The 14671-nt window shown below is 37.7% G+C and overlaps 1 protein-coding gene across 1 annotated transcript in view; it reads right to left on the reverse strand.

Moving 5' to 3' along the window:
- The window catches only part of dsx-c73A (doublesex cognate 73A), a 116138-nt gene that overhangs the window by 21208 nt on the left and 80259 nt on the right, over nucleotides 1-14671 (reverse strand). The window contains exon 2 of the mRNA XM_075354296.1: nucleotides 14095-14202. Coding sequence (XP_075210411.1) covers nucleotides 14095-14202 — 108 coding nt within the window. The remainder of the gene's footprint in view (nucleotides 1-14094; nucleotides 14203-14671) is intronic.

A 14671-nucleotide genomic window follows, 5' to 3' on the forward strand; every position in this document is an offset into this window, starting at 1 on the left:
AAGAAATCGAGCACTTATTGAAAATTTAAGGAGTGCCCAGCGCAGAGCCTTAATTGTATGCACTGGTGTTTTTAAAACGACCTCCTACGAGGCTACCACTGTATTGGGAAAGGCTCTCCCAATCGATTTAGTGGTGAAAGTTCGGGCGGGCATGTGAAAATTGTGAAGAGACATGGAGGCCGAGGTATTTGGGATGCGGCTTCGGGCCGGGCCTGTACCGGAGCGGAACGGTGATCTCAATGCACCAGTTCTAAATTTCGAACAGTTGCCATCTCCCGCCTACAGAGGAGGTTTATGTAAATTTAAACCAATCTTTGTTTCGGTTCCGCCTGGCAGCTGATGAGCTGTCCGTCTGCGGGGAGGTCCAGTCGAACGAACACATGATCTTCGACTGCCCAGTTCTTGTTGGTGGGGGGGGGGGGGGACTGAACTCAGGCCACCCTGGAACTTAGAGGTCAAGGGGAAAATTGGCCACTCTCAAGTGGCGAGTCAATGTGGCGAGAGCCGCATTGTCGGACCGTGTGGGAGTTTAGTTGATGTTTTGATTACTTGCTATGTTCAACCGAGATCAGTAGTTTGCTTAAGGAAAAATACTCCTACTGAGCTTCTGTAGGAAGCTAAACGAGAGATATAGCTGGCTACCAGCCAGATTAAGGCTCCAAGCGCTTTAATGATGGATAGGCACCTGCTGGTATTCAGCGGCCTAGGCGTGGCAGCGAATTGATGTCTTTGACGAGATAAATTTAATTATTGATAGTCATATATGTTTTAGTAGTTGACAGGGTGCGCCTACCCTATTTAGTGATATATGACAAGTGGGCAGTGGGACACGCATGCGATTGGTGTATGGTACCGTGGTTTTTCCTCTCACGCTTTTAGGTTAACTCTAGGAGCTAGTTAGAACACTGGACGCTAAACTGTTTCGGGGCTCAGTAGTCGTTTGTGGCACAGACATTCGATCTTATATTTTAGGGCGACAGCATGGGATGCTGGCGGGAGAAATGCCAATCGAACCAATATTTACGTCAATAAAAGAGAAATCCAAGCAGAGCTCTAGATCCATTCAGCACTTTTATATTTTAGCCTATCCGCCCAAGCAGGGGCCGCGTATAGCATAATAGCCTCGCACACGCATGTATACAGTATGCTCATGGTCTTAAATTTAAGACCCCCAATCAGGATTGACCACACGTTGAATACCGAAGAAGGCATTGCAGGCCTTTCGCGATGTATTAAAGGTGCTTCTTAAATCGCAGTTTCTCAGCAAGGAACACCTCGAGGTACATTTGAACCTGAACATACTTTATACGCTGACCTGCCATCGAAACACGGACACACCGACTCACTGCCAAACGGCCTTATACGTCAATAGAAACTAATGGTTAAAAGAGACCACAATATGTACAGTGTGTGAAAGTTTTGGCAGCGGAGTGTATGCTTCCAAGTAAATTGAAGCGCCATTTAGAAGCTAATCACCACAGCAAGATTGGCAAACCTCGTGATTTTTTCCCAGGAAGTTAAAACAACTGAAACAAGAAAAATACATTTTTAAGACTGCATCGATATCAAACAACTCTTTGCTAGCATCTTACAAGGTGGCTTACAGAATCGTGAAATGCCAGAAGCCTCATACCATCGCAGAAGAACTTATTCTACCGGCTGCTGTAGATATGGTGAACATCATGGTTGGTGAGCCTGCTGGAAAGCTGGTTTTAAAAGTACCTTTGTTCAATGACACAATTAGTCGGACCATATAACATATGGCGGAGGATATAAACGATCAATAAATTGAAAAAAGTACAGGAGTGGAATTTGATTGCAGGTAGATGAGGCTACGGATAATAATAATAATAATGATGCCCTGAGGTAGGTAATCCCCACGTCCGGAACACAACATCTACGTTCCACGTCCAGGGCGGTAACAGCCGTACTTATGTACAATACATATAGCTGGCTAACGGGGCTCCGAGTAAATTCCTCGGATATGCTTTTCTTTTGACCTGTTTCCACCTTCAGGTCCCCTCATGGATTGGATTTTTCGGCTACCTGCAGGATATGAAAAATTTATTGATTAGGATGTGGACATATACCAGACTTAGAGCTGGCGATGTGGCGGCCACGGTCAAAGTTATTTGCAGGTGTAACGGAGACCTTTCGTCGTCCACATGCCCCCCGCGATGGCAAGCATGTAGCTAAGGTGCCCATGTTCGGAGCATGGGAGACCTGAAAGCTTCGGTGTGTAGGGGCCTGGAGTCAGTGCAGAGACTGCGCATCCGCTCTCTGCCAGGACATATGCCGGTTCCACCGGAGTACCGGAACGGACCTCCAGGGTTGGTAGCCCTGGAGTGGGGGTGTACCCCGGCGGCTAGCCTTACTGCAGAAGGGATTATTTGTTCATGGAAACTGAACAACTAAACGTGGCAGAGGGTTCACGCAAACATCCTCGTTAAAACCGGCCGTTTCGCCTGAAGCAAAACGGAGAAAAAGTGCGGAAACTAAAAGGATTGAGATTGAGGCTAGAAAAAGCTTACAAAAAGCTTTTTTTAAAAGTAGTAATGTACCGAAACCCAAATATTTGGTCATTACAAAGGAGGATGGAAATTTCTCGAGGGTGAGTCCTTTTCTCATCGCTCGGGAGATAACCAAATGCGCTGGTGGCCCTGTAAAAGAAATAAGGAAGACCTTCATGGGACTTCATGTTGAGACTGTAAATCATGTCCAGTCTCTGGGGCTTAAAATGATTGGAGAACTGGCTGTACATGTCAAACCCCACAGTACGCTCAACACCTCAAGAGGTGTGGTCGTCTGTCGGGATCTTCTAAATTGCACGGAGCAAGAAATTGTTGAGGAGTTGTCATCACAGGGAGTAATTGAGTGTCGCCGATTGAACATGAGGAGGAATGGCGAAGTCCTACCTTCAGCCTCTCATGTTCTCACATTTAACCGACCTACCTTGCCGGAGAAGATTAGAGCGGGGATACATCGATTGGATGTGCGGGCATTTATCCCGCAACCTATGCGATGCTTCAAGTGCCAACGTTTTGGCCACACCGCTATCAAATGTGAGAGAACGCAAATATGCGTGTGCGGCGAAGAGGTGCATGAAGGAGAGCCGTGTAAAGAGCCCCCTACATGCATCAATTGCAAGGGACAGCATTCATGTAGATCCAGGAATTGTCCTGTCTACAAAGAAGAAGTAGCTGTGCACAGCTACTTCTTCTTCTTCTTCTTCTGCAGGGTTTTAACTTCCTGCAGGAAGTTAAAACCCTGCAGAAAGTCAGCTACATCGAAGCCAAAAAGATTGTTAACGCCCGCAAACCTAGAGCAACAACATCTTATGCTCAGGCTGCGGCTACTGTTCCTGCTCCTGCTCCGATTGCTGTAGATGAGGCTCAAATTATAAATAAACTTGCGCCTACTTTGGCTAACATGATTGAGAGGATCATCGAAAACAAGATGAAACCTTTTGGCAATAAAGAATTTGTTAAGCCAAAGATAGTGGTACAGCCTGCTGAAGATAAATCGATAAAAGTGAAAGTTGCTCCTCCAGAAAAGAAAACGGACACCAAACCAGAATGTCAAATCCGTCTCAGCGAGATTCTTGATGAAAAGAAAAAGGTGATACCTACAGAGACTGTTATGGAGGCTCCCAAGCCTCCTGTAACTGAAGTGACCTCTAAGCCTCAGAGGCCACAAAAAATCACACAGGGGGCAGGGGGGCGAGTGTCCCCCCTCCCACAGGCGGTGACCGGTGCGACCCCCGTGTTGGCGAGCGGCCAGGTTGCCGCCTCTCAATCGGCGCCTGAAACCGGCGCCGATCCATGCCCGTCGTCGTCGGCGGCTTCGGTGGTCTCCGATACGGAGACCGGAAGCCTTACAGGCGACGACCTTCTCCGCGAACACGATGCTGTTCGTAGGATGGAGAAGAAAAGGAAAAAAGGATGGCCGAAAGGAAAACCCAGACAATAATTTAATTAAAAATTAGCGAGTCGATTGTACAATTGAACATCAATGGATGTTTTTCAAACATCCATGAGCTCCAACGCTTGGTACATGACGTAGACCGATTTGTATATGTCTGCAAGAAACGCATTTCCGCCGAAATGAAAATTTTAAATTAAAAGGATTCGATATATTTCGGCGAGATCAACCGCGAAATGTAAGAGTTAGAGGTGGAGTCGCTATATTAACATCGACTAGAGTTACCACCGAAGCGGTTGTTCACATCGACTAGAGCTACCACCGAAGCGGTTGTTCTAAACACAAACCTACAAGCGGTAGCCGTTAGAATGAAGCGTCCGCTCCAGGTCACTGTCTGCAGCATATGCTTGCCGTATTTTGATTGGAATAAGGATGACATAGCAAGACTAATTTCCGAGCTTCCCCCACCTGTTTTACTGGTGGGTGACTTTAATGCTCATAATTCTCTTTGGGGATCAGATCGAGTAGATCCCCGTGGAAGAGAACTGGAAGGGTTCCTGATGAATTCAGAACTTATTATTTTAAACGACAGATCAGGAACCTTTTTCAATGCCAGAGATGGATCGACGTCCTGTATAGATCTTGCACTTATAAGCGGATCGATAGCACCGAGGTATAGCTTCCATGTCATAGACGATCTGCATGGAAGCGATCATTTCCCGGTGCAAATTGTAACTGATGTTACAAGAACAATATATCCCATCCCTAAAAGATGGTTATTTGAAAAGGCAGACTGGTCGAGCTTCACAGCTAGAACGATACTCCCGGAAACAACTGGAATTATCGGAGACGATGTCGACGCCATAACAAATGCAATAATTGAGTCGGCATCGAGATATATTCCCAAAACATCTGGGAAACTTACGAAAAAACCCATTCCATGGTGGAACGATGAAATAAGTGAAGCTATAAAAAGAAAGAAAAGGGCGTATAACGCCTTTAAGAAGCGTCCTAGCATAGAAAATCTTGTTGCCTTTAAGAAATACAGAGTGTATGCAAAACGTCTTATGATAGACTCGAAAAAACGATCCTGGCAGCAATACGTGTTATCCATCGACAAAACTACTACTGCATCAGATGTTTGGAGGAAAGTGAAGGCGATTTGTGGGCGTAATGATTTTGCTCCCATAACTAGCCTTCAAGATGAAGATGAAATAAAAGACACTCCATATGAAATTGCAGAGCTGTTATCCAATCACTTCGAAAAGGCCAGCAGAACGGCCAACTACGAGGAAGGTTTTCGAACCAAAAAAGAAGAACTCGAAGGTCTACTAAATTTTAGAACTGAGTATAATTACTCATATAATGTACCATTTAAAATGGAAGAATTCGCGAAAGCGTTGGAAAAAGCAGGTAACACAGCTGCTGGTCCGTATGAAATCCATTATAATATGATCAGGCAGCTGAATACCACTGCAAAAAGCAGATTATTAGAACTTTATAATAAAATATGGCGGGATGGAACGTACCCGCAGCAGTGGAAAAAAGCTCATGTTGTTCCAGTACCAAAGAAAAATAAAAATTTAACAGACCCCAATAGCTATCGTCCTATTTCTTTGACGTGTGCTATGGGAAAAATACTGGAAAAAATTATTAATAATCGACTGGTCTGGGTTTTGGAAAAAGAAAACCTGATATTACCGTATCAAGCAAGTTTTCGGCAATACCATTCTACCACTGATCAAATGATCAGCTTAGAGGACATTATATATAACAGCTTTATTAAAAGGAAACATTGTGTCGGAGTCTTCTTTGATCTTCAAAAGGCTTTCGATATGACCTGGCGTCATGGTATAATGCTCCAGATACATGAATGGGGCATTCGTGGCAATCTGCCTATACTGCTCAGCAACTACATGAATGACCGTACCTTCCAAGTACGCGTCAACAATGAATATTCATGTGAAAGAATCTTGGAAAATGGCATACCGCAGGGCTCGCCGTTGAGCGGTACCTTGTTTACCATTGCCATTAATAAATTGATACTAGCCATTCCAGTAGAAATCAGCAAAAGCGTCTATGTTGATGATCTGGCAATTGTGTATGCCAGCAACAAGACTGCTATGGTGAGGTACAAATTGCAACGAGCGATCAATGCTCTAAATGAAGTTGCAAGGAATAACGGATTCCAATTCTCACCAGAGAAAACGTGCTGTGTACACTTTTGTAGGAAGAGAATTCCTCATCAAAGTCCTGCGTTGACAATTGACGATAATCCAATACAATATAAAGATAGCGTAAGATATTTAGGACTAGTATTGGATAAATCCCTTACATGGGGATTACATATACAGGACTTGAGTGATAGATGCAAAAGAGCCCTAAACATTATAAAATGTTTATCGAATTTAAATTGGGGCTCAGACAAAGAGACATTATTGAGATTGTATAAAGCATTGGTTCAATCTAAACTAGACTACGGATGTATCGTATATTCATCCGCTAGAAAGTCGCACTTAAGAAAGTTAGACATAGTTCATAATAGCGGAATAAGATATGCAACAGGCGCTTTCCGCACAAGTCCGGCGGCTAGTCTGATGTCTGAAGCCGGAATAACGCCACTACATTATATAAGAGAGATCCTTTTGTTAAGATATGCAGCAAATGTATGAGCTTTCCCTGCTCATATAAATAATAAATTGTTTACGAATCATCCTATGGCTGCAGTATATGAACATCGTGCTACCTATTCCAGACCAACCGGAATTAGGTACCACGAATTAAGAAGAAAATATGAAATTGCTATACCAGAGACACTAGCAATTTCTGCTAGAGAAATACTGCCATGGCTCTTGCCAGCGGTAAATACAAGTTTGGATCTCTCTCAAGGAGAAATAAAAAAGAAACCAGCAGTGATCATCCAACGGGAATTTTTGGCAACCGTCAGTAGTTACGAAGAACATATTAGAATTTATACTGAGTGTTCTAAAACCGAACATGGTGTTGGATGCTCAATATATGTAAATGAAGAAGCCCACTTTTGGAAACTGCCAGATGTGGCCAGTGTCTACACGGCAGAACTCACTGCAATTCAGCAAGCTCTTCGCTACACTGAACACTATTGCGAAGAGAGAGTGCTAATATGTTCCGATTCATTAAGTGCACTCGTCGCAATTCGGAACAAGAACATTAAGGATGTCCTAATTGCAAACATCCTGTCCATTTTATACGTTCTAAAACAACGAGGACAGCGATGCGTATTTGTATGGACTCCGGGGCATGCTGGTATTACAGGTAATGAAATTGCAGACGAAGCTGCCAGAAAGGCAACAGTCTGCGATGATTTGGATGCATTTCCTGTAAGAGTGGCAGATGTTAAAAACCGTCTAACAAACATAGTAAGAAATAAGTGGAACGCTGAATGGAGGAGTTTAAATACAAAATTAAACTCAGTAAAAACTTCTCCTTATAAATGGAAAAGCGACTTTAAGTTGACTCGCCGTGAACAAGTAGCGGTGACCAGACTTAGAATCGGTCACACGCGATTTACAAATTCATATATGTTAACCGGCGAAGTGAGACCAATGTGCGGTGTTTGTAATAAAACACTGACAATCAAGCATCTAATAGAAGAGTGTACCATATATGAGGACCTCAGAAAGAGGTTCCGTCTTACAAATAATATTAGAGCTGATCTGGATAATGGAAATGAAGAAAATATAGTTGCATTTTTACACGCCAGTGGACTTCTTAAATGTCTATAAAATGGAAGTTTAAAGCTGTGGTAAAAGATACTCTAAGCGGTAGTTTTATATATACATATAAGGGAGTCTCGAAGCGTGGCACGTATAGTGACGGGAGGTAGCCCTCTGGCCTAGGCCATTTTGGCTCACCTGCATTCAAGAGCAGTGAGTCGGGGTGTGTCCGATGATGGCATGGGGGACCCTCAAGGGTGGATTGAGGGCGCGAGGCTATGGGTGTACGCCGTGCATGCCTATGGCCTGATATAAGAAGGATTCAACTGCCACGGCACCCTGGCACGACTGATATACTGCTCAACGGCGGTTCTGGTCACCCCAAGGGTGCTTAAACAAACTATAAATGAGACTTCGTAGAAGAAAGAAAGAAAGATATGGTATTGATAAGTTTAATTTTAATTTTAATTTCATGGTCTTTTGAGAACCTTTCTCAAATTTTAATATTGGGGCCCTTTACACCCCGTAAGTGTTTGTGATTGTCCTTGTCTTTTATGTTTTAATGTTTATTGTGAAGTTTGTGTTTTTAAATAAAATGTAAGGGCCCTTTACACCCTTACATATGACGATCCTGATGGAGATAATAATTTCTTTTAAAGAATGTGACGAGGGCTAATGACCTTAGCAGTCGATGCCCGTAAAAATTCAGTTAAAAAAAAAAAATAAATAAAAAATAATAATGATGATGCTCATTTGATATACTATGTACGGTTTATAGATGGTAATAATGTTAAAGAAGACCTTCTGTTTTGTAAAAAATGTCATTACAGGAGCGAAGGCTAAGGATCTGTTCGAGTTCTTGATACATTCATATCTGAAAATAATTTGAGTTGGCCTAAGTGCGTTGGTATCTGTACTGATGGAGCTCGCTCCATGTCTGTCTGCTATGGAGGATTACAGGCACTTATTCGAAGAAAATTACCAAATGCACAGTGCATTTGGACAAGGTCCACAGTGAACCTTGCATTATTCATAGAAAAGCGGCTTGCGTCCAAGCATTTGAGTCCTGCACTGAATCAGGTGTTAGAATGTGTGGTGAATGTGGTAAATATTTTACAATCTCGTTCACTGAAAGCAAGATTTAAAAAAAAAAACTGTGTGAGAATGTGGGAGCCGAATACTCGTCTTTGCTGTACTATAGCAGTGCACCATGGCTCTCTCGTGGTAATGTTTTATCACATACCTCTGAATTGCAGCAAGAAATTTTTATTTTCCTTAAAGAGGAAGGATACAAAGATGGAGAAGATTTAGCTGATGCCGATATTTTTACTGGCATATTTATGCGACATTTTTGAAAAGCTTATTCCCTTAATCTCTCTGCAGGGAAAAAATGCACCTTTTGAAATCAACGGAAAAAATATCAGCTTTTATAAAAACACTCAAACTACGGAGAAGAAAATTGAATGAAGATGCAGGCAAAGATTGTTTATTAATATTGCAGCAGTTTTTGACGTAAATGAACTTGATCTTTCTCAAGATGTAAAAACCATGTTTGAAGGGCACTTATCACAGCTAATTATCTGCTTTGAAATATACTTTCAAAATGAAAATTTCGATAGCTTTGCGTGGATTCATGATCCATTTAACATTAGTATTCCGTCTGAATTTACTTCTGCGGAAGAAGAGATTCTTATCGAGCTTATCTTGCGACAACAGTTTGAAAGCAAAATTTGGTAGCATTGAATTGACAGAATTTTGGATTTCAATAAAAGATGAATATCTCCTTTTAAGTGATAAGGCTCAGCGGATTTTAATTCCATTTTCGACGTCGTATTTCTGCGAAGCTAAGTTTTTGGCGGTCGCTGTAATAAAAAGCAAGTGTAGAGCAAAAATCAGCGTTGGAAAGGAAACGAGGATGGCCGTATCCAGTTTAATTTCACGATTTGAGAAAATGTGCAGTGATTTGCAGGCTCATCCATCACATTAATTATTAATTTAATGTTAATAAAGTAAAAAAAATTGTTTTGTAATGAAGATACACGAGTTTTATTTATTTTATCTCTTACTTACGAGTAGTCATATATTAAATTAGTGTAGGGCGCCATGGAAAAATTTTAATTGAAAAAGGGCATCGCGATTCGGAAAAGTTTGGGAACCACTGTTTTAACCGAATATTTTTTATATCTTCCTTGCCATAATGGTAGTGCAAGTGACCCCCCCCCAAAAAAAAAAATACTTTGTGGCAATACTGCGGGTGGGGAGCTGATCGAAGTTTAAAAATACCAATTTTTTCAGCTTTTAAAACTTTTTTTGGTGTATTTTCATGTATCATTATTTTTACAATATAAGCGAATAAATAACCAATGCCAAGAAAATATTACAATTTTGTTGTCAGCTTTTCATTTAACTTTGAAATTTTTTTTAATAGATTTTATTTCATGCAATAGTATTTTCTTCTTTTTTTTATGCATCACCTCCATCCCCATGTGCATCCTTTCCTTCCGAGAGGACAGAAGAGCCAGACAAGACAGAGTGGGAACAAGTACAACAGAACAGCCTTTGTCTGCTGCACGTAAATTAAAAATCAACCTAACTACCCTAACACGGACTATGAATCGATAAAAATGGCTGATTTTCCTAAAAGCAGACATTTATCCCGCCTTCAAGGAAAGGAATCAATTATTAATTATTTTAATGGAAAAGTTATTCAAGGACAAACAAGATTTTTTTTAAAATAATAATAAAGGCACAGATTTCAATATACTTTCGAAAGCAAAAAAAATTTGAAGTAATTGTAATTACTTTTCATATTTTGTTGCTTTTTCTTTTAAAAAGTATTTGTTTGTAAGTAATGTTAAATGCAATGTCACAGACTGTTTTGAAAAGTTTAAGGTGAAAAGAGAAAAAGAAAGCTTTTAAAGAAATATCAGTCAAATAAGTACTGGTGTAAATGTGAAATTTTAATCACCTTAAATGAAATTAAGCAGACAGAATACATAAATATACTTCTATCAAACTCAGTTCCTAGCATATGAGAAATAATTTCGTTTACTTCATTTTTACCGTTAAAATATACTTGTAAATGTACGCATACGAGTTGAAAGTATAATAAAGTTAATTTAAACTACCTTAACTCCAAGTTCAAATAATTACATTTGTATAACCTGTACATACAGGTTATACAAATAATAATTGGTTATACATTTGTATAATTACCTGTACAACAGGGGGTGTATATTTTACAGATTACCTAATAAGAATAATTAATAATAAATGATAATCATTTCAATGGTTAGTTTGATCACTACACTATCAAAATCAACTGCAGTTCAATGTTTAGAGAGCATTAGGGTGGCCTCCTTAGGTAATGTGAGAGAAGAGCCACTTTCTTTCTCCATCACAAGAATACCCTATCTAATAACGATTTATACATCAGCTAATTAGAGTTATATAACAGAATTATCAATATAAATTTATCATTATTTATGAATGGTAATCGTAAAATTCTACATCTTCTTTTGAGGAACAATAAGTTATTTATACGAAAAGAAAGAGTTTTTCGAATATTTTATCTAAACACAGTTTTTATATTTCAAATCCATTATAAAAATATCAAACGCGTCAGGTCTCCAACATTACAGAAAAAAGGAAAAATAGATTATTTTAACAATCCATTCTGAAATCATTGCTCTACTTTTAAACATGCAATTACAATATCTTTGAATTTTTTAACTAAAGTTAATTAAAACATCTGCAAGCATGCATGCGTGTATCAAAATAACGCCTGCATATTCAGTATGTGAATATGTAGGCGTTATTTTTTTGTAGCAAACAAATTAGCCTACTCGTAGGTATAAAATAAACAGTAATTTGAATAATTCTCATTTAATTTAATCTATTTATTTAATCTGTCAGATGTTTGTTAGGAAATTTGGATTATAAAAAGAGCGAAATATTCACAATAAGCTCATCTACAACAAATTCTGTTTTTGTTACTCGTTAGGAAATGAAACTTAGACTACAAAAACGTGGCCTATATATGCTTTACTTATGGTAAAATGTTTTATTACTTTTACTTATGGTAATATGTTTTATTTATGTTTTACTTTTCTGGTAATGTTTTATTTAAAATTTACTAAAATTATGTTAATTCTTTTAAAATTTTACTGAATTTGAATAGGTTAAGTCGATGTGAATTTTGTAGAAGAATAATAATTAATAACTAAATGGTTGAGTTTAATAATGACATTTTTATTTAGAGATTCTGTTTTGATAAAAAAATTAATATAAAAATTTTGTGGTTGTTATATAAAAAAAAATTATTATATTTTATAATCATTAATTTATCACAAAAATTTATAAATATTCAAGGTTATATTTAAGAAAATGCACATTTATCTTCAAAAATCATTTTAAAAATATTTACATTAAAATTCGTGCAAAACTTAAACCATTGTATTAAATCAGAATAAACAAAAGGATCATTATATTAAAGTCTACCATCAGTTATGGGGCATTATTTACTGCTTTTATGTGATCTTAAAATTAAGGTCGATAGAAAAAAAGCTACAAATATTTTTATTAAGAAAAAAGGAAAAATATATGAATATTATTCATAAAAGAAAGGACAATGTATTGACAATGTAAGATGTAAAAGTAAAATGGTAAAGGATATTTCGAAGAACAAAAAGAGATAGAAAAGAGGTGGAATAGTGTGAGAGAGTGAGAGAGAGAAGGAAACTAATCTCCTCATCATCATTAAGGTAAGATTGTAAGGAAAAAGTAACCATTTTCTTAACCATTGAGTCTGTTAAGAAAGAAATAAAAGTGATCTCTTAAATTCGTGTTGGAGTCTATTCTCCGGAAGAAGAAACAAAGAACCTAAATTTAGTTCCAGACAAAAAGTGTAGTTTTGACAAGTAATAAAGGGAAAAAATAGAAGAAACAATGATAACCACTTTGAAAACTACACTGTAAGCGGTTAATAATCAATAGCATTATTATTTGAAAATCTTCTCTTCCACTTGATAGGCTTACAAATTCTTTCGGCTGTGGTTGGTTAAATATTTTAGAAAAAAAAATTACGCAATTCTACGCAAGAAGACCGAATTTTCGTTATTTTATTTTATTTCCACGTTCACAGTTGCAGTATCATAACCACGCTTCTAACGAGTCCCGCTCAAATATTTTCGACATTAAATTGAGCGTAACTCAAGAACGGCAGAACCAATCTTCATGAAATTTTTACATGCACAATTTCATATTCAATACTACAGCATAACTAAATTTTAATGAAATTGATCTAGCCAGCGGTTTTGGAGATTTTTGAGCAACAAATTTTTATATGTAGGCCTACAAATAAATAAATATATAAGGAAACCATAATTTAAATGAATGGTATTTTCGTACTTTTCTTTCCTCAAAAAATTTATTTTTACCACCTCTCTCAGCATGCGATCGAAAATACTATTATACTTTTCTTCGAAAAGTCTGTAAGAAACATTCTCATTTAAAAATCGGGAAAAGTTTTAAACGCGATTTAAGCATAATTTTAAGATATTTTTAGATTTGATATGAGTACCTTCTTGGGCCATTCCACACACATTTTACTTAAAATAAACGGTAAAAACGCATTTTTCCATTTTTTTGAAAATATAAATACTTTATCAAAATATACGAAGAAGGAAATGAAGATCTCTTTTTAAGGAACCACAACTTCGGAAGTACAGAATTCATATAAAGTACTAGGAGATACATTAAGCAAATAATACGGAAAAAAGAGAAATACAGATTAATGAAATACGAAAGTAGGCTTTACTGGGGTCTATAGAATGTTCTGACAAGTATTTTTGTATCTAGAAATTAAAAATAAAATTTTTAATGAAATAATAAAATAAAAAAACAGTTCTGCAAATTTTTATCCTTTCTGGAACTGACAAGCGGATAATTTTAAGAGAGAAAATTCTGATTGTGTTTGAAAATCCAATTGTACAAGGATTATTTGGACGTATATAAGAGAAAATACGTGGTAAAAATAGGAAGAATAAATTCCACCGTGACTATCTTTCTAGGATTAAGAGTAAGAAGAATAATTGAGAGGCAATAATGAGAAAACCTGATGTTGAGCGTATAAATATGATTGAAAAAAAATTTTTACCGTGCAAACGTTTGCGTAGTCGCTTGGTAATACATTAAAGATTTCTATTCAAGCCTTATCCTTATGTGATGCGAGTAAATTCTAATTAACTTTAAATCGAATTCATTTAAAAACAATAAAAATGCAATAGTGTGTTTTGTTTCATTAATAATTCATGAGGAAATTAATTATCGGTTCTCAGTCCAAATTATCGGCTACACTTAAAATATTGCTGACGACTTCAAAAAAATACTATTAGAAGCACTTTCCTTGAGAAAATGGTTACATTTATATTAAATATTAAACATTTTTATTAATATTAAATTATTTTAAAGAACTTACCTGTTGTACAGCGCACTCTGGTAGGAGGTATATGTGCTGGTTGTGGGGATAGTAATGGTATTTCGTAGGTTTAGTCGCCGTACCGGTTGAACCGGGTAACCTTAAAGTCTCCTAAAACAAAAAAAAGAAGAAAAATATTAGATTTAATTATGTGAACCACCGGGTTGGTCTAGTGGTGAACGCGTCTTCCCAAATCAGCTGATTTGGAAGTTCCAGCGTTCAAGTCCTAGTAAAGCCAGATATTTTTACAAAGATTTGAATACTAGATCGTGGATGCCGGTGTTCTTTGGTGGTTGGGTTCCAATTAACCACACATCTCAGGAATGGTCGAACTGAGAATGTACAAGGCTACATTTCATTTACACTCATACATATCATCCTCATTCATCCTCTGAAGTATTATCTAAACGGTAGTTACCGGAGGCTAAACAGGAAAAAGGAAGAAAAGATTTAATTATGTGACGAGAGATTCCATTTCTTAAGAAAAACGAAAATAGCAAAATTGAATGCTGTTAATAAAAATCTCTGAATATGTTATAAAAATGGCGATTTGTCGTAAGTGCGCAATGAAGATGAT

Source organism: Lycorma delicatula, chromosome 1, assembly GCF_047948215.1.
Source record: "Lycorma delicatula isolate Av1 chromosome 1, ASM4794821v1, whole genome shotgun sequence".
NCBI lineage: Eukaryota > Metazoa > Arthropoda > Insecta > Hemiptera > Fulgoridae > Lycorma > Lycorma delicatula.